Source organism: Erythrolamprus reginae, chromosome 8 (genome assembly GCF_031021105.1).
Source record: "Erythrolamprus reginae isolate rEryReg1 chromosome 8, rEryReg1.hap1, whole genome shotgun sequence".
NCBI lineage: Eukaryota > Metazoa > Chordata > Lepidosauria > Squamata > Dipsadidae > Erythrolamprus > Erythrolamprus reginae.
The window spans coordinates 25,645,575-25,669,966 of NC_091957.1; the positions used below are offsets into that span (position 1 = coordinate 25,645,575).

At 50.6% G+C, this 24,392-nt stretch overlaps 1 protein-coding gene across 9 annotated transcripts in view; it reads right to left on the minus strand.

Annotated features, from left to right (window-relative positions):
- Positions 1-24,392, minus strand: part of EIF4G3 (eukaryotic translation initiation factor 4 gamma 3) — a 104,076-nt gene that overhangs the window by 31,335 nt on the left and 48,349 nt on the right. For 5 of the 9 annotated variants that reach the window (XM_070759376.1, XM_070759375.1, XM_070759371.1 and 2 more), the window contains 11 exons: positions 22,563-22,742; positions 22,139-22,253; positions 21,338-21,441; positions 16,870-16,992; positions 14,160-14,283; positions 11,348-12,202; positions 9,865-9,956; positions 9,055-9,283; positions 5,984-6,117; positions 5,726-5,845; positions 4,695-4,805 (listed from right to left, as the gene is read on the minus strand). In XM_070759376.1, coding sequence (XP_070615477.1) covers positions 4,695-4,805; positions 5,726-5,845; positions 5,984-6,117; positions 9,055-9,283; positions 9,865-9,956; positions 11,348-12,202; positions 14,160-14,283; positions 16,870-16,992; positions 21,338-21,441; positions 22,139-22,253; positions 22,563-22,742 — 2,187 coding nt within the window. The remainder of the gene's footprint in view (positions 1-4,694; positions 4,806-5,725; positions 5,846-5,983; positions 6,118-9,054; positions 9,284-9,864; positions 9,957-11,347; positions 12,203-14,159; positions 14,284-16,869; positions 16,993-21,337; positions 21,442-22,138; positions 22,254-22,562; positions 22,743-24,392) is intronic. The other 4 variants (XM_070759378.1, XM_070759374.1, XM_070759379.1 and 1 more) reach the window with 2 other exon arrangements.

Sequence of the window (24,392 nt, forward strand, 5' to 3'; positions counted from 1 at the left end):
TTTCGCTGCGAGAGAGGGCTTTCTCCATCTGTTTCGGGAATGCACGCCCCGCCCCTCTCTCGCGCGCACCGCTCCCCTTTTCTCTCAGCCCTCCCTGGCTTCGCTTCTCAATCCCTCCCTCCTTCCATCTTTCCTTCCCCTCAGCCGTTCTGTCTGGGGGTCTCCCGCTCTTCCCTTCCCCGCCTCCCAGGCTTTGCCTTTGCCACCCCCACCATTTTTTGGTTGACAAGGAGTCCTTTGCCGCATCCCGCAGTTCGCACTCGGCTCGAGGCCGCTTTCCCTGGCTGCGCTCGGAACCGACAGGGCGCTGCTCTTTCTCTCTCTCACTCTCTCCCGTGAGGCGGGGGAAGGGGAAAAAAAAGCAAAAAAACCCTTCTTGCAGCGTGCCCGCGCTCATCCCTTCAGCAGCGAGGGAGGGAAGTCAGAGGGCGAGGGAGCGAGCGAGCGCTCTTGTCCTCGGTGCCCTCTGCAGCCTGCCTTCCTTCTTTGCCCCCGCTGAGGGACGGAGAGAAACATAGAAAGGAAAGAGGGAGGGAGAGATAGAAAGGAAAGAGGGAGGGAGAGATAGAAAGGAAAGAGGGAGGGAGATAGAAAGGAAAGAGGGAGGGAGACAGAGAGAGAGAGAGACATAGCAAGAGAGAGAGAAAAAAAGAAAGAAAGAGATAGCAAGAGAGAGAGAAAGAGATAGCAAGAGAGAGAGAGAGACAAAGAGATAGCAAGAGAGACAGAGAGAGAGAGAGAGAAAGAGACATAGCAAGAGAGACAGAAAGAGAGCAAAAGAGAGAGAATGAAAGAGATAGCAAGAGAGGCAGAGAGAGAGCAAGGGAGAGAGAAAGACATAGAGGGAAGGAAGGAGGAAGAGAGAAAGAGAGCAAAAAAGAGAGGAAGAAAGAAAGAGGGATGGAGAGAGAGAAAGAAGGGAAGGAAGGAAGAGAGAGAAAGAGGGAGGGAGAAATAGAGTGAAATTGAGGAAGAGATTTTTTTTTTGTCCAAACTTTTCTTTAGCCCCCCCGCGCCCCCCCCATCCCCCAGTTCAGTGTTCCCCAGGATTTTGAAAATATGAATAATGTGCCGCGGCTCAAAAAAGGTTGGGAAACACTGGTTTAGAGAACCAGAGGCGGCAGCAACATGAGGCTCTGCTCACCCACCTGGACATCGCCATTTTGTTTTTAACCCTCTGCACATGCGCAAAGACTTCTGCGCATGCGCAGAGGGTGGAAAAGCATGTTCAATGGCTGTGTGCACTTCCAAATCAGTAAGAAAGGTAAGTAGATTTCACCAATGGGAGAAATGAATAGGTTTACTGTGTTCAATATTATAACTGTAAGATCAGAGCATTAATATTAATGTAAGGAATACTGTTGTAAATTTTGATGGGTTATTCCACTGAGATATTTGTACCCAGATGGCACACTGTTTTTAAGGGAAGATGGAATGTGTACATACACTGCTCAAAAAAATAAAGGGAACACTTAAACAACACAATATAACTCCAAGTAAAACAAACTTCTGTGAAATCAAACTGTCCACTTAGGAAGCAACACTGATTGGCAATCAATTTCATATGCTGTTGTGCACATTCAACTTTGTACAGAACAAAGTATTTAATGAGAATATTTCATTCATTCAGATGTAGGATGTGTTATTTGAGCGTTCCCTTTATTTTTTTGAGCAGTGTATTTTTTAAAAATTCCACAAATGGGGAATTCAATCCACGTGTTGACCTTGAAGCTGGCCTGGCTGAAGCCTGGAGCTGAGGGATTGCATGGGTGGGGGGGATAGAGATAGCTGGGGTTTGTAGTTAAAACAAATTTCTTTCTCTTGGGAACCAAGGACATTCCCACAGGTGGCTAGAGGGAGGAGGAGCAACTTTACCAGGCAACCGAACCAACACCTTGATTGGATCATTTGACTAATTGTTTGGGAAAGGGGAAAAAAGCTTCTACTTGGTGAAAACCGTGGGAATATCCAGTCAGTTTTCACCAACCTGTGCCAATATTATATTTACTTACTTACTTACTTAGTTACTTATTTATTTATTAATTTGATTTCTATATTGCCTTTTTTCCTCGGACTCAGAGTGGCTCGCGACAAAATAATAAATAACATGCAGAAATCTAAAATTGAAAAACATACTAAACCCCCAATTTCTTAAAAAAAAAACCCCAGTCACTCATATTCAGGCAATCAAACATAAATTCATTCGTCTGCTGGGGTTAGATGTTGGTCTCAGTGGCCCCAAGCCTGTTGGCAAAGATGGGTCTTTAGACTCCTGCGGAAGGTGGGGAGGGAAGGGGCAGTGCGAATCTCTGTGGTTCCAAAGGGCCAGGGCCACCACAGAGAAGGCTCTTCCCCTATGCCCCACCAGGCAACATTGTTGAGCTGACGGGACCTGGAGAAAGCTCACTCTGTGGGACCTGACTGGCCGCTGGGACACATGAGGAAGAAGATGGTCCGGTAAATAATCTGTCCATGTATGTCCAATAAAACTGTTCTCTTGAAGAATGTACCTGCCTCGGAGTTCTGTTTGCTATGGGTGCATTTACTTGGAACCCTGACACGACGTCTGATTGCCCACATTGTCCCAACTGCTTTTTGCTGTTTGCGGGACACCCCACCCCTTTCTCGGTTTCTTTCTGAAATGACTCAAACCCGTTTAAGGATTCCACAGAGGAAGAGAGACGCTTTGTAATTCTATCAACCTTTTCTGGAAAGAGGTTCGCTTTTTGCTTTTATTAGGCTGAATGCTGGGGAGGTGGGAGGAAGATATCATTTTAAATGCAGTGCCACTAAAACACGGCAATCATCATCACAGGATAGGCTGCCATGGAAAAAGAAAAAAGAGCAATGTGCATTTCAAGACCAGCCACAAAACCAAGCTCCCAGCGAGGCCTAAGGAGGACCGCTTCAGGCTGGGGAAGCAGAGATGAAATCTTCCCTCTGCTTTCCCCCCCCCCCCCTCCAGCTTACTAAGCCTGCTGTGCTCTCCAACATGCACGTGACCAGCACTGCAGCAGCCATCTGTACGACCTGCCTATGCACCAATCCAAATAACCGGATCCACAAAAGAATTTCCCTGGAACATTGCTGAGGAGTTCATCGGTTAATGCTGACCAAGACTTGGGAGATCAACGAACGGATCAGGCGCAGTATTATTCACATGGACACCAGAGATGGGATTCCCCTACCGGTTCAGCCAGCACGGAAAATGTGACTGCGCGCAAGCTCACTTTGGCTGCGCACATGCTTTCTGTGCATGCTCACAGCCTTCCATTCATGCGCTTTGCTTATGCACACAGCCTTTTTTGGTTCGCGTGCCAAAACGGGTGTGGGTGGGTGTGCTAGCGTGCATGCACATGCCCACACCTCTTCCCTCCCTCCCTCCCACGCATGAGCTCCCCCCCTGTGCGTTGCACTCTGCGCATGTGCCTAGGCCTTTCTAAGTGAAAAAAATGCCCAAAAGGGCAAACCGGAAGTTTGAGAAAACACACTTCTGGTTTGCCCACTGTGCTGTTTTTTTGCACTCTGGGGCTTCAGGAAGCTTCCTTGAACCCTCCGGAGTGCAAAAAAACAGCACAACAGCAAACCAGAAGTGTGTTTTCCCAAACTTCCGGTTTGTCTGTTGGGGGATTTTTTGCCTCTGGGGCTTCGGAGAAGTTTTCCTGAAGCGTCCGGAGGGCAAAACTGTCGAAAATTTGCTGGCCAGCACATGCAAGTGCACTGGAATTGAAACATGGCAAAGTCTCGTGTGCCCTCTAATATGGCTCCGCATGCCATCTGTGAGGGAGGCCTGCAAAATGGGCCCACTGGACAGGTGGGCTCACTGCAGCTCAACTCTCCTCCCACCATATGCTGATTGGGAAAGGGCTTCTCTGGATGAATAGGTAAAGCTTCATTAATTATATTTAACAACAACAAGAACAACAAGGAGGTCTCCTAGTCTAGCCCCCTACTCAGGCAGGAAACCCTACACCACTTCAGACAGATGGTTATCCAACATCCTCTTAAAAGCTTCTAGGAGCATTCACAACTTCTGGAGGCAATTAACCACTGGTTAATTGTCCTAACCAGTTTCTAACCATATTTATGCTGGTTTCTGTTTGTTCTTTCCTTGGAACTCAAACTGCGGCTCCCTGTCAGCAAAGCCTCAGTAGAAAGAGATGAGTGACGATGCCCCCTGCCCGTCAGGTGGATGAGAATCAGGTCGTGGCCCCAGCCTGCCTGCAGCTTCCTCCTGCCCCAGGGGTAAAGGCCCTGCTGCTCTAAGGCAGGGGGCGATGACCCAGACTGCTGCCTAGGGATGGAGCAGGCCTTCCCTAAGCAAAGCATCTTGCCCATCCCCTGGATTCTCAGGCCAGGGCATGGGGGCAGAGCAGCAGGCAAGGGACAGCGCCCCCAGTATGGCTCTCAGGACTGCAACTAGATAGCTGGGCTCAAGAGGACTCCTCAATTTAACCCAGGGCTGTGGAGAGAGGCCTACGGTGGATCCAGCTGAGGCCCTCAAGTCCAGTATGCCATCTGCGGGGGACGTCCTGCCCCCAGCCCTGATGTAGCGCAAGGCCGATACGTTGTAAACCACTAATTGCGTGGAGTCGGGGCTCCTCTGGCAGGGTAAGGAGGGGTGGGGAGAGGAAAGGCAAGCCGAAAGCTCCAGGTTTGGGGACGGGGGAAGTGGGGGTAGCGAGAAGCCTTACCCCTATCTGCAGGTTCCTCAGCTGCGGGTGAGACGAGACCAACAAAGGGCATGCTGGGGTGCCACACCGAGTGCCAGAGGGGAGTCCGGGTGGGGGCTGCACTTTGCAGGCCTGAAGGAACGAAGGAAGGAGGGGAGCAACTCAGCCCAGGCAGCCGTACCAGGGAAGGTTTTTTTTTGGGGGGGGGGGAAGAGGGAGGGGGGAAGTCTGTGGCCCCTGAGCATACAGCTGATCTCTGCATGGACCACTGCCCTCCCCGCTCACTTTCCGGGCTGCCTTCAGTCCAAGGAGGAAAAGCAGAGGCATCAGAAGGAGCAGCATCTTGGAGAAACATCCAGGGAGGTCTGAGGTTCGGGGGGAGGGAGGGAGGGAGGGAAGGAAGGAGAAAGAAGGAAGGGAGGGAGGCAGGAGAAGGAAGGAAGGGAAGGAGGAAGGGAGACAGAGGAAGGAAGGAAGGAAGGAGAAAGAAGGAAGGGAAGGAGGAATGGAGACAGAGGAAGGAAGGAGAAAGAAGGAAGGGAAGAAGGAAGGGAGAAGGAAGGAGGAAGGGAGACAGAGGAAGGAAGGAAGGAGGAAGGGAAGGAGGAAGGGAGACAGAGGAAGGAAGGAAGGAAGAAGGAAGGGAGACAGAGGAAGGAAGGAAGGAAGGAAGGAGGAAGGGAAGGAGGAAGGGAGACAGAGGAAGGAAGGAAGGAAGGAAGGAAGGAAGAAGGAAGGGAGACAGAGGAAGGAAGGAAGGAAGGGAGACAGAGGAAGGAAGGAAGGAGGAAGGGAAGGAGGAAGGGAGACAGAGGAAGGAAGGAAGGAAGGAAGGAAGGAAGGAAGGAAGGAAGGAAGGAAGGAAGGAAGGAAGGAAGGAAGGACACAGCAGAGCAGAGCAGAGCGCTGGGGAACCACAGCAAGAAAGGCAAGGAAAGCTGGAGGGAAGGAAGGGGAAAAAGTGCAGAACCCAAACATCCAAAGCGTGTGTCCCGAATGCACCCGACTGACCATGCGCAGATGGCAAAATGGTGACCTGAGGCTCCACTTACAGCGCTGCCCCGCCCGCCAGGGACTTGTCTTCCAAAATCAGCAAAGGCTGGGGTGAAGTCTGGGCCCCGGGCCAAGATCCTAGAGTCCAACGTTCGAAGAGGCAGTTTGGGCTGATTGATCTGCAACAGCCAGAAAGAGGGGAAAGAGTTACGTCCATCCCTCCCATTCAGGAGGCTCAAAGGTGACAAAGCAGGGTGGGAGGGCGTAGTGGTGGTGGTCCATTCCTCTAGTGCCCAGCTGACTCACAGGCTCCTGACCTTATCGAGGACGACATCGCTGATTGGCGGCAGCCCCTCCGGCTTCTGGATGCAGGCGGGCATGAACTGGAAGTCCAGCAAGAAGTCCCGGTCGTACTGCTTCTTCCCTTCAGTGTCCACAGGCTTCCACTGTTCTGTAGGGGCAGAAACGTTGCTCTTCACAGCCAAGCTCACGGAACGAGTGGGGCGGGGTGGGCTGGGAGTTGCAAGGTCTGGGCCAAAATGGGTAATGAAACTGTTCTGTCCCAGCGATGAGCCCCCCAAGAAATAGGTCCACACACACACGGATTTTACAAGATTTAAGCATGTAATTAAAATACAGTGGTACCTCTACCTAAGAACGCCTCCAGATAAGAACCGGGTGTTCAAGATTTTTTTGCCTCTTCTTAAGAACCATTTTTCACTTACGAATCCGAGCCTCCAAAACTTTAACCGGAAAGGGCTGGGAGAAGCCTCCGTGGGGCCCCTCTAGGAATCTCCTGGGAGGAAACAGGGCCAGAAAAGGCTGGGAGAAGCCTCTGTGGGGCCCCTCTAGGAATCTCCTGGGAGGAAACAGGGCCAGAAAAGGCTGGGAGAAGCCTCTGTGGGGCCTCTCTAGGAATCTCCTGGGAGGAAACAGGGCCTCCACCCTCCCTGTGGTTTCCCCAATCGCACGTATTATTAGCTTTTACATTGATTCCTATGGGAAAAATTGCTGCTTCTTACAAACGTTTCTACTTAAGAACTTGGTCACGGAACAAATTAAGTTCGTAAGCAGAGGTACCAATGTAGCTTAGTAGCAGAGATGTTTGGATGTTTAAAATGCATCAAAAAAGCAAGGAATAAGTCCGTTAGGTGTCAGCTGCTCATTAGACTCTCAAACAGAAAACCAAACTCCCAAATATTTCTCTTTGATCGCACATCTCTCATTAACATGACTCACTCTGAGTCGGCAGGAAGCCCAGGGACAAAGATTACACTTTCTCAATTTGTAATTCAAAATAAATAATACAAGAGAGAGATCAGAGCAGGCATCTGGAATGTTTGAAAAGTTGACCTCTGCTCTGAACCTCACCCTTAAATAGCCAAAGGACTAATTGTTCTAGAGACCACCTCTTGCTCAGCCACTCATGCCTTCTGACACTTTCTGCGTACTCTAGCATCAAGAAGAGGCTCCTCCTTTTCTTCTGAGTCATTCAGAGTACGCAGAAGTGCAAAAGGTCCTGGTTGGCTTTCAGCCTCTGACACCACATCCTCTCCGACCTCTGTGCTATCAGACTTAGGTGCCACGTACACTGGCCCAGGGTACCAGTCCACACCCGTCTCTTGCCCTCGGAATATGTGATCAGCTGTGCGGGACCACAGACGAGTCACAACAGAAACCATCCCGGCTGCCCTGGAGTCCCCCTTTCAAAGCGGCTACAAAAACACCAAAGGTCTTTTTCTCTCCCTTGCCCGGTTGACAACAGCTAACTTTTGGCAAGTCCCTACATGGCATCGGACCAGATTACTTACAGGACCGCCTTCTGCCGCATGAATCCCAGTGACCGATTAGGTCCCAGAATCGGCCTTCTCCAGGTCCCGTCAACCAGACAATGTCATTTGGCAGGGCCTTGGGGAAGAGCCTTCTCTGTGGCGGTCCCAGCCCTCTGGAATCAGCTCCCTCCAGAGATTCATACTGCCCCCACTCTCCTCGCCTTCCGCAAAAACCTTAAGACCCATCTATGTCGCCAGGCGTGGGGCAACTAGTAACTGCCCCCCCCTTTCCTGACCATTAATGTTATGTGTGTGTGTGTGATTGAGTAAATTGACTGTTTTTTAAATTAATGGGTTTTTTTGTTTATAGTTTTAACTATTAGATTTGTATACGTATTGTTTTGCATTGTATGTTGTGAGCCGCCCCGGGTCCCTGGAGAGGGGTGGCATACAAGTCTAATCAATAATAATAAATATTATTCCCGATGACGGTTATGATGATACATTGGGAAGATGCCGGAGACGGTGCACCTAAGGCACCATTGAGTTCCCAATGAGGCCGTTTTGGAATCCCCTGGGTCCCTTTGAAAGGGAGAGCAGGAACACACACACACACACACACACACACACACACACACAGCAGCCCACCCAAAGTCTTGATTTTGTTCCGAAGTGAGTTGGAACGCCAGAGGTGGAGCAGCCGCCTGGTGGAGGCCAGGTGTCTCTAAAAGAGGAAGGCAGCCCTCCTCTTCCTCACCCTCTGAAACCACGGCAGGACTGTCCCCCCCAAAAAAATAACCCCTGAACCACCTGCCCTATCAGGCACAGCCCAATTCCAGATCTTGTGTGAAGCCGGTGCAGAAGGCTTGCTACACTACCTATAGAAGGTTTGTTTGTTTGTTTAATCAGATTTGTATGCCGCCCCTCTCCGCAGACTCGGGGCGGCTCACAGCAACAGCAATACAAGACAAATCCAATATGAAATTAATTTTAAGAAGGCCTGATGTTGATGGGAAATTGCGAGTTTCATGAGGGAGGAGATGCATTCTTTCGAGTGGTCCAAGGCAATCCTATGCCCACCCACCTGGGCGGAAGTAGAAGGAGGAGTTGCCACACTGACACAACCTAACAGGTTTGTGGGTGTGGGGACGAGGGATGTGAAACTTTCAACTGGGTGGGAAGCTCAGATTCGGGTTCCCCAGTGTAGATGCCAGGAGGGCTCCAGCAATAAATTGGAACTTTTGAGGAATGTTTTGAGTTGGACTCTGATTTAAATTTGGATGTTACCTGAACCATGACAAGTGAGCTGGAACGCAAGGGGTGGAGCAGCAGCCAAATCATCTGGTGGGGGCAGGTGTCTCTAAAAGAGGAAGGCAACCCTCCTCTTCCTCACCCTCGGAAATCACGACAAAAAACCTGAACCACCTGGCCTATCGGGCTCAGCCCAATTCCAGATCTTGGTTCTGCAGAATGCAGGTTGTCAATGGCTCAGACCTCCCCTTGCTCCCTCTCCCCCTGGAACCGCCCTCTCTGTTCCCGTGAGGTTGGGGGAAGGAGGGGCTGCCTGGGGAGTTCCCCTCTCTGAGCTCGGAGACCAGGCTGAGGATGGAGGCTACCTGGCTTCTGCTGGCAGGCAGGGGCTTCGCTCGCACTCTCCGTACAGCCTCCTTCCGTCTCGGGAGCCTCCTCGGCCCCATTGCGGACAGACTCTCCTCCTTCCTGCTCGCCGTTTTCTTCCGTCACGTTGGCTACTTTCAGGTCGGACGGAGAGACCCTGCTGAGAGTCCCGGCCTCTTGCTCATTTTCAGGGATCTGTTCCCCTCCGAGGGCCTCTTCTGCCTGAGGCTGAAGCAGAGAGAGAGAGAGAGAGAGGCCGGGCCCAAGTTAATGCCCCCTTTGTCCCAGCAAGCAGCACAGCAGCCTCTCTTTGCAAAGGGGAAAACCAAAAACTCACTCCCCACTGCAGACAACTAGGGGTTGCTGGGAGACCCCACCCCCACGTCCCACAATCCACCTAACCCCTTGGCCAGACTGATCCGAGCTCTTCCTCACTCGTCTCTACCCATCCACAAAATCCATCATTTTGGAGGGAGCCGGAGGGTGGGAGATTCTACAGGTTTGACCGGACTGGATTTTCCGACGATCATGTTGGGCCTGCTGCACTTTACTGACCTATATCTTCTCAGCTGATTAGTGTGGATTGCTGCGGCTCAGCTGTGTTTTTCCCCAGCAGTTAACGTGGGAAGGTAAGTTTTCGTAAAACTGTTGTGTGCCCGCGCAATCACCAAACTGGTCAATAAGCCGGCAGGATTCCACCACTGGAGGAAGCCCATTTCAGTTGAGCAGGCTGACATCAGGGGAGACTCATCCAGTGCCCATCTTTGGAAATCCTGCCCCCTACTGGCACAGAAGGGCTCACCACTCACCTCAGGCTCCACTGCCTCCAGCCCTTCGTCGGCTTCCTGGCTCTGTTCTTTTGGTTTCTTCCACGTCTTTGGTGCAGCTGCAGCTGTTGGGGCTGCAAAGCAGATTGAAAGGTGTCATTTCCCACCCCCAGAGCAGGAAGTCTCCCCCCCCCCCGCATTTTTTAATTTTTATTTTCTCTTTCACAGTTCCATATACATATCAATAGATCAATAGATCTATATATATATATCTACCTACCTACCAACCATCTCTTCTATCTATCTATCTATCTATCTATCTATCTATCTATCTATCTATCTATCTATCTATCTATCTATCCCTTAAAATTCATCAATAACTAACACAATTATATACATTATCCAGTCACCTATATATCAGTGTCTTATTTTATACCAGTTCATCAGTCTGTTTTTCTTCATTTGGTTACATTCCCTTCCCTCTACCTCTATTTTCTCCTTCTACCTTTCTCTATCCTTTCCAACTTCCCTCCACTCCCTCTCCTCTTCCTTCACTCTCTACTTCCTCTTTCTCCCTCTTTATCTTTCTCCGAGTGCTTTTTATCTGCATTCATCTCACACTGAACAGACTGATGATATATTCCCCCTATACTTTAAAAACTATCCAAATCTTTTCCATAATCATTATTTTTATATCATTTCTGTACACACAGCTCTTTAGTTTAGGTAGTGTTAAAGGGTTGGTTATGACCTATAAAGCCCTACATGGCATCGGACCAGATTAGCTGAAGGACCATCTTCTGCTGCATAAGTCCCAGCGATCGGTTAGGTCTCACAGAGTCGGCCTTCTACAGGTCCCCTCAACTAGACAATGTCGTTTGGCGGGGCCGACGGGAAGAGCGTTCTCTGTGGGGGGGACGGCGGCCCTCTGGAATCCGCTCCCTCCAGAGATTCGCACTGCCCCCACCCTCCTCGCCTTCTGTAAAAGTTTAAAGACCTATCTGTAACACCAGGCTTGGGGCCATTAGACCGTAATCCCCTGGCTGACAAGTGTAGTATGTCTTGCTGTGTGAATGGGAATGAATGATTTTAAATATTATTTTTAAATTTTTTTAGCTAGATTAATTGGATTTTTTAGATATGTATATTGTTTTGATATGTTGTGAGGCGCTTTGAGTGCTCGGAGAGGGGCGGCACACAAATCCAATAAATAAACAAATAATAAATAAATATGCTCCTAATTTAATGCTACCTCTTCTAAATCTAATTTTGTCTTCTGGACCTACCATCATTCCATTTTTTTAAATCAACCACTACAGTTTAACATTCCAAGGGGGGGGGGGAAGTCTCTCATGCCTTTTAATTTTTTGCCTTTTCCTCAATTAGTATCTTTACTCATCATTAATTATTTTTGAGCACGAAGAGTATTGAGCCGACTCAAGCTCCAGAGAAAGCTATGCTGAGGGCAGCTGAGCCAAGCTCAGCAGCTATTCTGGGGAAGGCCAAGGCCCGCGTGCTCACCCACCTTCGTCCAGGTCTGTCTTGGCACTCAAGCGCTGGAAATCCTCCTCTTCCAACTCCTCTATTATTTCTTCTTCTTCTTCCGTCCGTCCGTCCACCTCCACTTCGTCTTTCGCGTTGGGAGCGTCTTCGCTCAGCGTCGTTTTAGGTGGCTCCTCTCTGTCCAAATCCCCCTGGAGGGCGGCAGGAGCACCCCCCGGCAGGAGAGGCGGGGAAGGTGAGCGGGGAGGAGACGGGGATAAATGGGGGGCAAGAGCCACAGGGAGGGCAAGGGGAGAGTGGGGAGGCCTCGGAGGCGGCGAGGGAGAGGCGGGGAGAGCCACGGAAGCTGCAGGCGGCATGCATTCGGCCTCCGGTTCTTCGCTCGCCGGTTCCAGGGCCGGCGGCACACCTTCCTTCGGTCCGCCAAGTTCCAGGATGTTCTCGCTGAGCGTTACCCTTTCGGGAACTCCATTGAGTTCGTTCGTTAGGTTAGCACCGGGAGTCTGGTGCAAGTCGTTGGGCACTATCCTAGAGGGCTCCCGACATCTCTCTGGGTCGGCCTCCTCCGCCAGGGGGCAGCTGGGCAATTCCAGGCAGGGCCCAGCCCTGGCAAGCGGAGAAGGAGGAGGAGGAGGAGCCTCCTCTGGCGTGGAAGCCAGTTCGCACCCATCCTGCGAGCCCGAGGCAAGTGGCGACCTGCTGGGGGGCACGACTGCAAGGGAGGGGGCTCCAGTGGGACCAGGAGGCTCCAAGGAGGTCTCTGGGCAGGGAGGGGTCTCCGCAGTCAGGCCCGCTTGTTCTTTCCTCTCTCCACTCGGCTCTGGTCTGAGGGCAGGGGAAGGAGATTTTAATACTGGATCTGTTTTAGGCTTCTCTTCTGGGGAAAAGGAGAAAGGCAGAATTACAAACGCCGAGCCGCATCAAATCGAACGGACGCTGCCTTCCCCACCTCGCTCCCCTCCAAGGCCCAGCAGCTGAAAGCTCTATTCGGTACAGCCTCTTTGCCAACCCACAATGGAGGAACTTGCAGAAACTGCCCTCCGCCTTCCCTCATTCATTTTGACCTCAGAGTGACGGGACAGGCAGGCAAACCTGCAGGGCCAGACACCCGAAGAAAGGACAGACCACAAACCAAATGCTAGCAATCTTTTGGCTGCCAGGGGGCAAAGGTGGCCTTCTCGAGAGCTGCTTGGCCTGGGGGGCAAAAGCAAAGCTCTGCAAGAGGAGGAGGGGGCTTGCTGCTCTGGGGCCAAGGTAGCTTTCCTAGTGAGGCGGGATTGAAGATCACCCCAGGGATGAGGGGAGGGGAGGTGGCTAAGCTCTCGTTTCTTCTATAGACTTAAAGTCAACCCCCCAAAAGTCAATTGTTCTGAACCAGGATATTTGCCTCCCAGGTTTGAAAGACAAAAGTGGAAGAGAAGCGCTATGGAAGGGAAGGTCCATCCAACAGTGGGGAGGTGTGAGAGGAGAGGGAGGGGGAGGGGGTGGACAGGATGGCCAAACGTGGTGTGGAAACGGTCCTAGTGGGTGGCTGGGGATAGCAGCACAAAGCGTGTGCGTCTCTGCGACTTTGATTTCCTTACTTTGTTTTAAAATAGATATAAAGTGCCCGTCCTCTACCAGACCGGGGGTGTGCGGAGAGTATGGTATTAGCGGCAGACAGAAACGAATACAGTGGTACCTCTTACGAACGTTTCTAGATAAGAAATGGATTTTCAAGATTTTTTTGCCTCTTCTCAAGAACCATTTTCCATTTACAAACCCGAGCCTCCGAAACTGTAATCAGAAAAGGCAGGGGAGAAGCCTCCGTGGGGCCTCTCTAGGAATCTCCTGGGAGGAAACAGCGCTGGAAAAGGCGGGGAGAAGCCTCTGTGGGCCCTCTCTAGGAATCTCCTGGGAGGAAATAGGGCTGGAAAAGGCAGGGAGAAGCCTCTGTGAGGCCCCTCTAAGAATCTCCTGGGAGGAAACAGGACCAGAAAAGGTGGGGAAAAGCCTCCGTGGGCCTCTCTAGGAATCTACTGGGAGGAAACAGGACTAGAAAAGGCGGGGAGAAGCATCCATGTGGCCTCTCTAGGAATCTCCTGGGAGAAAAAAGGGCCTCCACCCTCCCTGTGGTTTCCCAAATCACACGCATTACATTGATTCCTATGGGGAAAATTGCTTCTTCTTACAAATTTTTCTGCTTAAGAACCTGGTCATGGAATGAATTAAATTCCTAAGTAGAGGTACCACTGTATTAAAATTGAAACCACGAATTCAGGATAACTGAAGTCTAGCTGCCACTATGCAAAAGTCCCACTCTGCACTCCCCCCCCACCAGATGGCCGAGGCGGGACTGGGACCCTCCCTCAGCCCAGGAAGGATTGGCAGCTCTCCTTTCCTCACCAGAGAGTGCCAGGTTGCCAGTCCCAATGCTCAAAACAGGCCCGGGAGCAGCTTAGCAGGACTGGGGGCCAGCCTGCGACAGACGGGGGTTGATTGGGGGTGGGGAAAGAATGGGAGGAGGGAGGGCATGCCTCAAACCACCTCTCCCAAGAGTGGAGGGGGCACCCCAGCTTCTCCTACAAGCTTGGGTGCTGAAAAGAGGCCAGGACAGAGCATTAAGGGGAATAAGGCTGGGCTTTAAGGTCATTGGATTTTGGCTTCCCTGCATCCTTTGGAGTCTTTGCAGATGACAAGCAATCCCTTCCTGTCGTCTAGTAAGCAGAATGGGGTGGGTGGGGGCTCAGCCTCTCTTTGGCCCCCAAAGATTCTCGGAGGGGGGGGGAATGAGGGGGAGGGGCGAGACCCACCTCTCTCTCTCTCCAACCAGGACGAGCTGTCCATCCACCCACCTTGCTTGAGGCTGCCCGTCGTCGTTGCGATGGGGCTGCTGGCAGGAAGGGGAGGGCTCTCCACAGTCCCGCAGGCCACAGGGTTGTGCTCAGGGACCTGGCTGGGCAGCTGCTGCTGCTGCTGCTGAGATTTGAGGTACACATACACAAACACACACACAAAAAAAGAGTGATGATGAGCGTGCAAACGTAAAAAACGGCACAGTGGGAATGCAAGCAGGTGGGCAAGCGGGCGAAAAAGGGCCGGGTGAGGAGAAAAAAGGAAGAGGGGGGATTCAAAAAAGGAAGAAAACCAAACCGCAATATACATTGAGGGAGGGAGGGAAAAGAGGAAAGCAGCAGGAGAAAGGTGGTTACTATGGACAGTTTATTGAATATTGTCTGCACTACTAGTAATCTTCTCATCGTCCATCTCCTCCCACGAAGGACTGTATGACTGTAACTTTGTGGCTTGTATCTTTACAATTTATATTGGCTGCTTCCTAATATGCTTATTTGTACCCAGACTATCATTAAGTGTTGTGCCTCATGATTCTTGATGAATCCTTTCTTTTATGTACACTGAGACCAAATGCAGCAAAGATAAATTCCTTATGTATCCAATCACACTTGGCCAATAAAGAAATCTATTCTATTCCATTCTGCTCTAATTCTATTCTGTTCTATTCTGCTCTATTCTATGTTGCATTCTGTACTGTTCTGTTCTATTCTAAAGCTTCTATTCTGGCGCCTTGGAAAATATTTTACAGGTGTTTACAGTGAGGCTGTCCCTCTGAACTTCTTGCCAATCAGTTTAAAGCTATGTTGTGGGAATAGGCACTACGCTTATGATTGGAGGTCACCACAACCAATGTTCCCTCTAATGTCTTTTCGATGTGGGCGGGAAAGTATAGTATCTGAGCGACATTTATTTATAAATAAATAAATATAAATAAATAAATAAGAAAAAAATCCCTTCTTTTTTATTAAAAGAAATTAATAATAAAACAAAACCAAAATCTATTACTATTAAAACTAAGACAACCAGCAAAGACCACAACTATTAATAAATCCATGCTTTAAAATCTTCATTTCTTAAATATTTATCATAGTATTATAGTAATCTAATAATACTATGAAAATCTATCTGAACACCAATGCATCAATTAATATATTTCCATATTTACTTTGCTATAATTTCATTCAATATTTCCAAGCTCAAATAATTTTCAGGCACTTAGCATTTACTATTATTAACTCTCGTCAATCTTCTACATTTTCAAGTATATTTTAAATTCATAATGCAAAGTCATAAAATCATACAGTACATATCATAATCCCCTTATTTATCATGTATCTTCCATTAATTTTACCTATGTAATTCTATATAGTTGCATAATTCTAATCCAATTTTACGAATTAATACATCTTAATATTAAACAACACCTAAATATATCTTTTACCATCATTCCATAGTCAATCAATATTTAATAATCAATCATCCATACTCAAATTTCTACCATTGTCTCATTTTTGGGTACCTCTCCTGTCTCTCCCTCCCCCTTTTCTCTCTCAATTGTTTCTCATTTCTCCCTCTTCCTCTCATTCTTTGCCCCTCACTTCTCCTCTCTTTTTCCATCCATCTCCCCCCTCCCTTGTGTGTGTGTGTGTGTGTGTGTGAGAGAGAGAGAGAGAGAGAGAGAGAGAGAAAACTCTTAAACCATTTCCAAAAACAGATGAGGGCTGTGGGCTGTTATTATTTCGGTGCTTTTTACCATATGCTTTAAATCAAGAGTGACTTCTCTCTTTTTTGTTTTTCTTTCTTTCTTTCTCTTTCTTTCTCTCTCTTTCTCTCTCTCTTGCTTTCTTTCTCTCTCTCTCTTTCTTTCTCTCTCTCGCTTGCTTTCTCTCTCTCTCTCTTTCTCTCTCTCGCTTGCTTTCTCTCTCTCTCTCTCTCTTGCTTTCTTTCTCTCTCTTGCTTGCTTCACCTGGGAAGCCCACGCGGGAGGAACTCGGCCACACGCACCCACCGGATTCCTTGCGCCTGGACAGCCGGCTTCCCCCCTCCCCCCCTGCCTGCCTCCTTACCGGCCGTCGCAGCCCTGTCCGGCGTCCATGGTCTCTGAGAGCGACACTGAAGTGACGTCACCGGCAATGCCTCTACCACCACCGGCCCCTCACCAGCACAGCGGCTCTTTCTCTCTCTGGGCAGTGGAGAGGACCCGGCGGCAGGGGGCAGTCCCCAGCGTGGCGGCGGAGGCAAAGCCAGCTTCCCGGGGAAGTGGCGCGTTTGAAAAGCATACCACTTTCCTGGGCGCAGGGCTTGACGTCATTTCAAAGCTCTGCAGAGCTGCCGCTGAGGAGGCGGCGGAGGAGGAAGATGAAATGCCTCTTTGCCGGTCCTGGCAAAGACCTGGTGGTGGCGGCGGTGGGCGACAGTGAGGGCGGGTTCTCCGCCACCCTCCTCTCTGAGCAACCATAGAAAAGCGTGTGCCAGGCTTCATTTTTTAGTGCGCTCCAGCCCACTGTGCACCTTAGAGGGAACTATAACCACAACCTGAGGAACTGTATTAAGGGGTCGCGGCATTACAAAGGTTGAGAACCACTGCTCTAGAGGACAGCAGAGGCACAAGCAGGAGCTACTACTACTACTACAGAGAGGTTCCCAAACGCACGTTCGCAATGCAGATTCCTCTGGAGGAAGGAGGGGGAGGAAGGAGGGGCTGGTTACCTGGGGAGGCGTAGGGATAGAGGTGGGCCGGGCAGCAGGAGGCGTGGGGTTCCTGCTCCCTCCGCCAGACATAATTTCTTCCGTTATGTCTCTGCCCCCTTGATTTGGATCCCGGATGCGGATCTGTCACAAAAAAACAAGGAAGTCACTGAGTCCTCTCTACCTGGAGCATCCCACGGAAATGCCAAGCCAGTCCAAGTTTGGCACTGCTGAAGATGCTCAGATTGCAGAGATCACCCTCAGGTGCCCTCCCTGCTCTTCCATCTGTCATCAAAAAGTGTTTCCTGTCCGTCTGAACAATAAGAATAGCACTTAAGATTTATAGACAGCTTTCACAAAACTTTGCAGCTCTCTCCAAGCAGTTTACAGAGTCAGCCTATCGCACCCCCCCCCAAAAACAAGCTGGGTCCTCTCATTTTACCAACCTCAGAAGGACGGAAGGCTGAGTCAACCTTGAGTTGGTCAGGATTGAACTGCTAGCAGTCTGCAAATGTGAAGCAATAGCACTTAAGATGATGCCTCCCAATACCAGCGGAGGCACTGGCAGGCATCCAGGGCGACCCACGAGAGCCGGGGGGTGCCATGGAGGTGGGGGAGCTAACAATAACAACAGAGGCAAAGAGAAAGACAGCCAACAATAGCAGCCGTTTCCAAAGAGCTCGGGAGGACAGAGTTTATATACCCAGGACTCAGACTTTGTCTTACAAACAAACATTATACATCCCTCAAAACTTACCTTTTAGATCTGGTGTTATTTGTATGGACTTGGCTTAACTGATTAATTAACTGATTAGTTGAAATCGGAACTACCTCTTTATTCCCTATATTTTTTTTAATAATTAGTATGGACTTTAGCTTTATATTAATTTTTTTAACTAATTTATTGCAGGGTTTTTTAATGATGGATGACTGGGAAGGGTGGAATGGTGGTAATGATATATATGAGATGAATGAATGGGGGGAAGGGTTAAGGTTGGATGATAGGGGTGGGAGGGTTGATTTGTATGAAATCAATGAGTAGGGTGGATGGGATGATATGTATATGATTAATGGGAATAGTATGAATGTAGAATTTAGCCCACCTGGCGATAGAGAGGCAGGAGGGAAGGGGGCATCTATCTCTGGGGTAGCAGAGGGCCAGAATATTCCGGTCTTGCTGGGGAGAGGTAGATATGGTGGGAGTCACAGGGCTAACCGTTCTGGAGGAAGAAGAGATCACTGCTTAACAGCGATCCCTTGTTCCGGTCCCGTGAGCTCAACCCAGGGCACTGGTGACAAGTGTAATCCGGGCCCTGGGCTCCTAAGCTGCTGCTACTCAATGCCAGGTCTGTGGTAAATAAAGCTCTCCTCATTCGGGATTTGATCCAGGATGAGAAGGCTGATCTGGCATGTGTGACCGAAACCTGGCTGGGCCCAGAGGGAGGAGTTCGTCTCTCGGAAATTTTCCCAGCCGGGTTTCAGGTATGGCATCAGCCTCGACCCCAGGGAAGGGGGGGAGGAGTGGCTATTATAGCCAAGGAGAGCCTCTGCCTACATAGACTCGCTGCTTCCGAGATTGTGGGTTGTGAGTCCCTCCTTGTGAAGTTGGACTTAGGGTTTCAGGTGGGATTGTTGCTCACGTACCTGCCTCCCAGCTGCGTGTAAAGAGCCCTGCCTGTGCTGCTCGAGGGGATGGCCGGGTTGGCGGTGGAGTTCCCCGGACTCATTGTCCTGGGGGATTTCAATCTGCAGTCACTCGGCGGTTCCTCCGGGTTAGCACAAGAATTCATGGCCACCATGACAGCCATGGGCCTGACTCAAGTAGTTCAGGGTCAGAGTCACAAGGGGGGGGGAAACACACCCGACATGGTATTCCTCTCGGAGCAATTGAGCAATGGTCTGAGACTAAGGGGCTTAGAAGCGTTGCCTTTGTCATGGTCAGACCATTTTCTACTGCAGCTTGATTTCTTGGCTCCAACCCTCCCCCACAGGGAGGCGGAACTGACTAGGTGGTTCCGCCCCAGACGCCTGATGGACCCAGAGGGCTTTCAGAGGGCGCTTGGGGTTTTACCAGATTCACTCGTCCACAGCTCGGCAGAGTCTCTTGCTGTGGCCAGGAATAGGGCTGCAGCGGAGACTCTTGACCGAATTGCGCCGTTGCGACCTCTCTGTAGCACTAGACCCCGGAGAGCTCCTTAGTTTACCGAGCAGCTCCGGGAGTTGAAATGCCAGAAGAGACGTCTAGAGAAGCAATGGAGGAAGAGTAAATCCGAATCCGACCAAACACTTGTAAGAGCTCACATTAAGACTTACAAAGTGACGCTCATGGCGGCAAGATGCACGTATCATGCCACCTTAATTGCATCAGAGGAATCCCATCCCCTCCCTTCTGAATCAGGGGGGAGTTGGGGAGCCCTTGCAGAGCAGTGTCAAGGAGTTGAACTCATTTTTCGCTGATAAAGTTGCTCAGATCCGGGCGGACCTCGACTCTAATTGGATAGCAGTGTCAGCTGACAACGAGTCAGTAGAGGTGACTGGGGCCTGTCCTTGTCCATCTGTCTGGGAGGAGTTTGACTTGGTGACACCTGTTGAAGTGGACAAGGCCATTGGAGCTGTGAGTTCCGCCACCTGTTTACTGGATCCATGTCCCTCCTGGGTGGTCTCGGCCAGCAGGGAGGTGACATGGAGCTGGGTCCAGAAGATTGTCAACGCTTCTTTGGGGAGGGGGTCCTTCCCGGCTCCTTATAAGGAGGCACTAGTGCGCCCCCCCTCAAGAAGCCTTCCCTGGACCCAGTCGTGCTTAATAACTATTGTCCAGTCTCCAAACTCCCCTTTATGGGGAAGGTTGTTGAGAAGGTGGTGGCACTCCAACTCCAGCGATCCTTGGAAGAAGCCAATTATCTAGGCCCTCAGCAGTCAGGATTCAGGCCCGGCTACAGCACAGAAACTGCTTTCGTCGCGCTGATGGATGATCTCTGGCGGGCCCAGGACAGGGGCTTGTCCTCTGTCCTGGTACTTCTTGACCTCTCAGAGGCTTTTGATACCATCGACCATGGCATCCTTCTGCGCCGGCTGGAGGCAATGGGAGTGGGAGGCACTGTTCTTCAGTGGTTTTCCTCCTACCTCTCCGGTCGGTCGCAGTCGGTGTTAGTGGGGGCTCAGAGGTCGACCTCTAGGTTTCTCCCTTGTGGGGTGCTTCAGGGGTCGGTCCTCTCCCCCCTGCTATTTAATATCTACATGAAACCGCTGGGTGAGATCATCCAAGGGCATGGGGTGAGGTATCATCAGTATGCTGATGATACCCAGTTATATATCTCCACGCCATGTCCAGTCAGCAAAGCAGTGGAAGTGATGTGCCGATGCCTGGAGGTTGTTGGGGTCTGGATGGGTGTCAACAAGCTCAAACTCAACCCCGACAAGACAGAGTGGCTGTGGGTTTTGCCTCCCAAGGACAATTCCATCTGTCCCTCCATTACCCTGGGGGGGCGGAATTGACCCCCTCAGAGAGGGTCCGCAACTTGGGCGTCCTCCTCGATCCACAACTCACATTGGAACATCATCTTTCGGCTGTGGTGAGGAGGGCGTTTGCCCAGGTTTGTCTAGTGCACCAGTTGCGGCCCTATTTGGACAGGGAGTCATTGCTCACAGTCACTCATGCCCTCATCACCTCGAGGTTCGACTACTGCAACGCTCTCTACATGGGGCTACCTTTGAAAAGTGTTCGGAAACTTCAGATCGTGCAGAATGCGGCCACAAGAGCCATTGTGGGGCTTCCCAGATTCGCCCACGTTTCTCCAACACTCTGTGGCTTGCACTGGCTGCCGATCAGTTTCCGGTCACAATTCAAAGTGTTGGTAATGACCTTTAAAGCCCTTCATGGCATTGGACCAGAATACCTCTGGAACCACCTTCTGCTGCACGAATCCCAGCGGCCAATAAGGTCCCACAGAGTTGGCCTTCTCCGGGTCCTGTTGACTAAACAATGTCGTTTGGCGGACCCCAGGGGAAGAGCCTTGTCTGTGGCGGCCCCGGCCCTCTGGAATCAACTCCACCCAGAGATTAGAACTTCCCCCATCCTCCTTGTCTTTTGCAAATTACTTAAGACCCACCTGTATCGCCAGGCATGGAAGAATTGAGACATCTACATTGTAACACTGTTATTATTGTCGTTGTGAGCCGCCCCAAGTCTACAGAGAGGGGCGGCATATAAATCTAATAAATCATTATTAATTATTATTATTAAGACTTATAGACCGCTTTTGCAATGTTTTGCAGCCCTCTCCAAGCAGTTTGCGGAGTCAGCCTATCGCCCTCGACAATCTGGGTCCTCTCGTTTTACTGACCTCGGAAGGATGGAAGGCTGAATCAACCTCGAGCCTGGTGAGGATCGAACTGCCGAAATGCAGTGCCCTGCTTGATGCCACCCCTCAGGGGCATCCTAGCCGGTCAACTGCTCCAACCATGGGAAGCCCCTGCGGAGAGCACTTACCGTCTTCTTCTCCCGCTTGGTGGGTGGGAGAGGCTGCTGTTGAGGGGTAGGCACTATGATGGGCGTCGACGGATACACCGGCTGACTCTGATAGAAAGGGGCTCCTGGAATGAGGGAAGAAAGAAAGAAAAGGCCAGTTAGGACTCTGGGTTGGCAATATATAAACCAACAATGTGTATTAATGTATATAGTTTTAACTGAGCTATGTCTGATTGGCTGTTGTGTTGCAGACTGCCATAAGAGGGAGCTAGAGATCACTGTTCTCTCTGCCATTCTCTCTGTTACTGCTATTCTCTCTAGCATTCTCTGTTAGTTTGCTTTGCTCTGTAATCCCTCTGCATTGTGTGTTGTAGTTATTTGTTGTAGCTAAACTGTGTTTAAGCTTGATATCTTAGTTTACTTTTATGACAAAGACAACTCTGGTAAGAAGGACTTTGTAATTAGATATTATTTGGATTGTTATTCTGACAATCACATGTATGACTTGGACTGTTTATCGGTCTGTGCTATTTCTTCTACTTCCGTTAAGTGTATCTGTGTGTGACTGAATACTTATTCATTTCTACTCAAATACAACGTTTCTGTGTGCACATCCTCGGTAAACAAGGATTACTCTGCGCATATATTAACAAGACCCATCTGACTGAGGATGAACGGAGCCACTTTTCACGTCAGCCAGCCCTCCCCAAGCCAGGAACCATTCAAATACCCTGCAGGAGCTCTGGGACAAGCCTCCAGGGTGGACAGATGCGGTGTGTGTGAAGCAGGAAGGGACCAGGATTTTGCTAAGGGACATCTTACCATAGGCGTTGGGGAATTCTCCAGGCCCCGGTCCTGGATAAAAGGGGCCAGGCCCTGGGGGCTGTACAGGATACTGTTGTGGGGGGCCCACATAAGGAGGACCGCTGTGCCGATACTGTGGGAGGAAGAGCATCAGGCATGAGGACATAACAGAGAAAAACACCAGTGAGAAAGGAAACCTCCACCCTTCTCTCTAGGGAGGATGCAAAGCAGGATTTCGTCTGACCTCCCCCCCCACCTCCGTCTTCCTCTTCCAGAAGCGAACCATGAAAACGCAGCTCATTCCATGGCAGGTGCCCAAAGGGCTTGCGATGCCCACCAGGTGAAGTCACCTGGCATGGCTTTTCCAAGGGCGGCGTTCCCAAGCCTTCTTCCAGCCAAAGCTTTAAAAACTGGCAAACACCAAGGATGGGGGCAACCTTACCTGTGGAATACAGTACTGGGGCCCCTGAGGCATCGGATAGGGCATCGGGAGGTGGTTGACCATCATGATGTGCTGATTGGCCTGATAGACAGCCGTTGGGGTTTGTGCGCCTGGGCGGAGGGAGGGGCTGCTGTTCTGGATCGTAGCTCGAGGGGGCTGGATTTGAGGCCTCTGGAAAAACTGGGGGGGGGAGGCAAGCAAGGAACCCGGTGGGTTAGTGAAGTACTGGCACCAGAAAGGCTCTCCGGGCCCTCGACTGAAAGCTAGGCAGCCCTTGGCTCAAGATGGTCCATGTTTCTGGGACCGAGGCAGGACCCAGACTGAACCCCCTTGGTGCTAACCCTGCTCCCAAAGCTGAACGGAGGCCACAAACAGGCCCACAAGATTCCCCGCACACCCAGCCAAGGCAGGAGGCAGTTGGGACTTTCTCCGAAATTACCTTGAGGAAGTGCCGGTCCTCCTCATGAAGTTTTTTTTTTAAAAAAGGGGGCAACCTGGCATTAATTTGTGTCTCATTTCCAAGACAATCGGCAGGAGGGCCAAGAGCTCTGGTTTAAGATGGCAAGGTGGCGGCATTTTTAACGTGTAGTCTTTCTCTTTCTCTCTCTCTCACGAAGTGCAAGCATTAAGACACCCAACCGTTAATGGGGGGTGGGGGGTGAGAGCAAAGAGACAGCTGGGCCATGCAGAGCCAGTAGTGGAAAAAGTTACCTGGATCGGTCTGAATCCTCCCTTCAACAACGAAGCAGCAGGAAATAAAAAGAAAGCTGGTGGAACAGCTGAAAGGTCAACTCTGGGAGGGGAAAGGAGGGGCCAGCATGCAACAGAGGACCCTGGCTAGCTCGGCCTGACCAACTTCCAAGGCATCCAGGACACCAGCCCAGATGGAGCTGCCTCCACGCCAGACGCCAACATCATCAGTACCTAGAGCAGTGGTTCTCAACCTTTCGAATGCCACGACCCCTTAATACAGTTCCTTATGTTGTGGTGACCCACAACCATGTCTAGAGCCAATTATCCCAACAGAGCTTGAAGCTGATTGGCAGGAAGGTCAGAGGGACACTCCCACTGTCAACGCATGATTGGTGGGATTGTAAAAATATGTTCCAAGACGCCAGAAAAAAAGGTTTAGTTCCTAACACCATGGGAAATTTGTCTTTTCCTGTAGTCTTAGGCGACCCCTGTGAAATGGTCGTTCAACATCTCCCAAAGGGGTCCTGACCCCCAGGTTGAGAACCACTGTCCTAGAGGAACCAGGCAGCATGCCCCTTTCTCCTGGGCTTTCATCTTGCAGGGTGGCAGCGCAAGATATTTGAGGGGATCAAGTGCTACTCAGGGGACTACTGGCAGAACCGAGCTGCTTTCCCAGAACCGAGCTGCTTTCCCAGAATCGAGCTGCCTCGGGAGAGCCTGTACAGTGGAGAGCTACCAACAGAGAGGCGGAGCCAAATGTCGAAGAATTACGGTTTTCCCCTGCCTCTGAGGGAAACGCCGATACTTCCAGCTTTAGGGGGACTCAAAATCAAAAGAAGTCAAGCCCAGGACCTTTCTGTAGGAGAGGTGAAGAGGAGAGGCATGAATTGGTCACCTGAAGGGGAAGCGCAAAACCTCTACGGCAGTGTTGGCGTACCTATGGCAGGTGTGCCACAGGTAGCACGCAGAGCCATATTTGTCAGCATGCAAACCGTTGCCCTAGCTCAGCTCCCAGAACGGAAAGAGATGCTATTTGGAACTCTGACACTAACCCAAATCTCTCTTAAAACTCAACCAGCTAACCTGACTCCTCGGGGGTATGAATGGAAGACTGCCTTTAACTGCCCATTAAGAAGT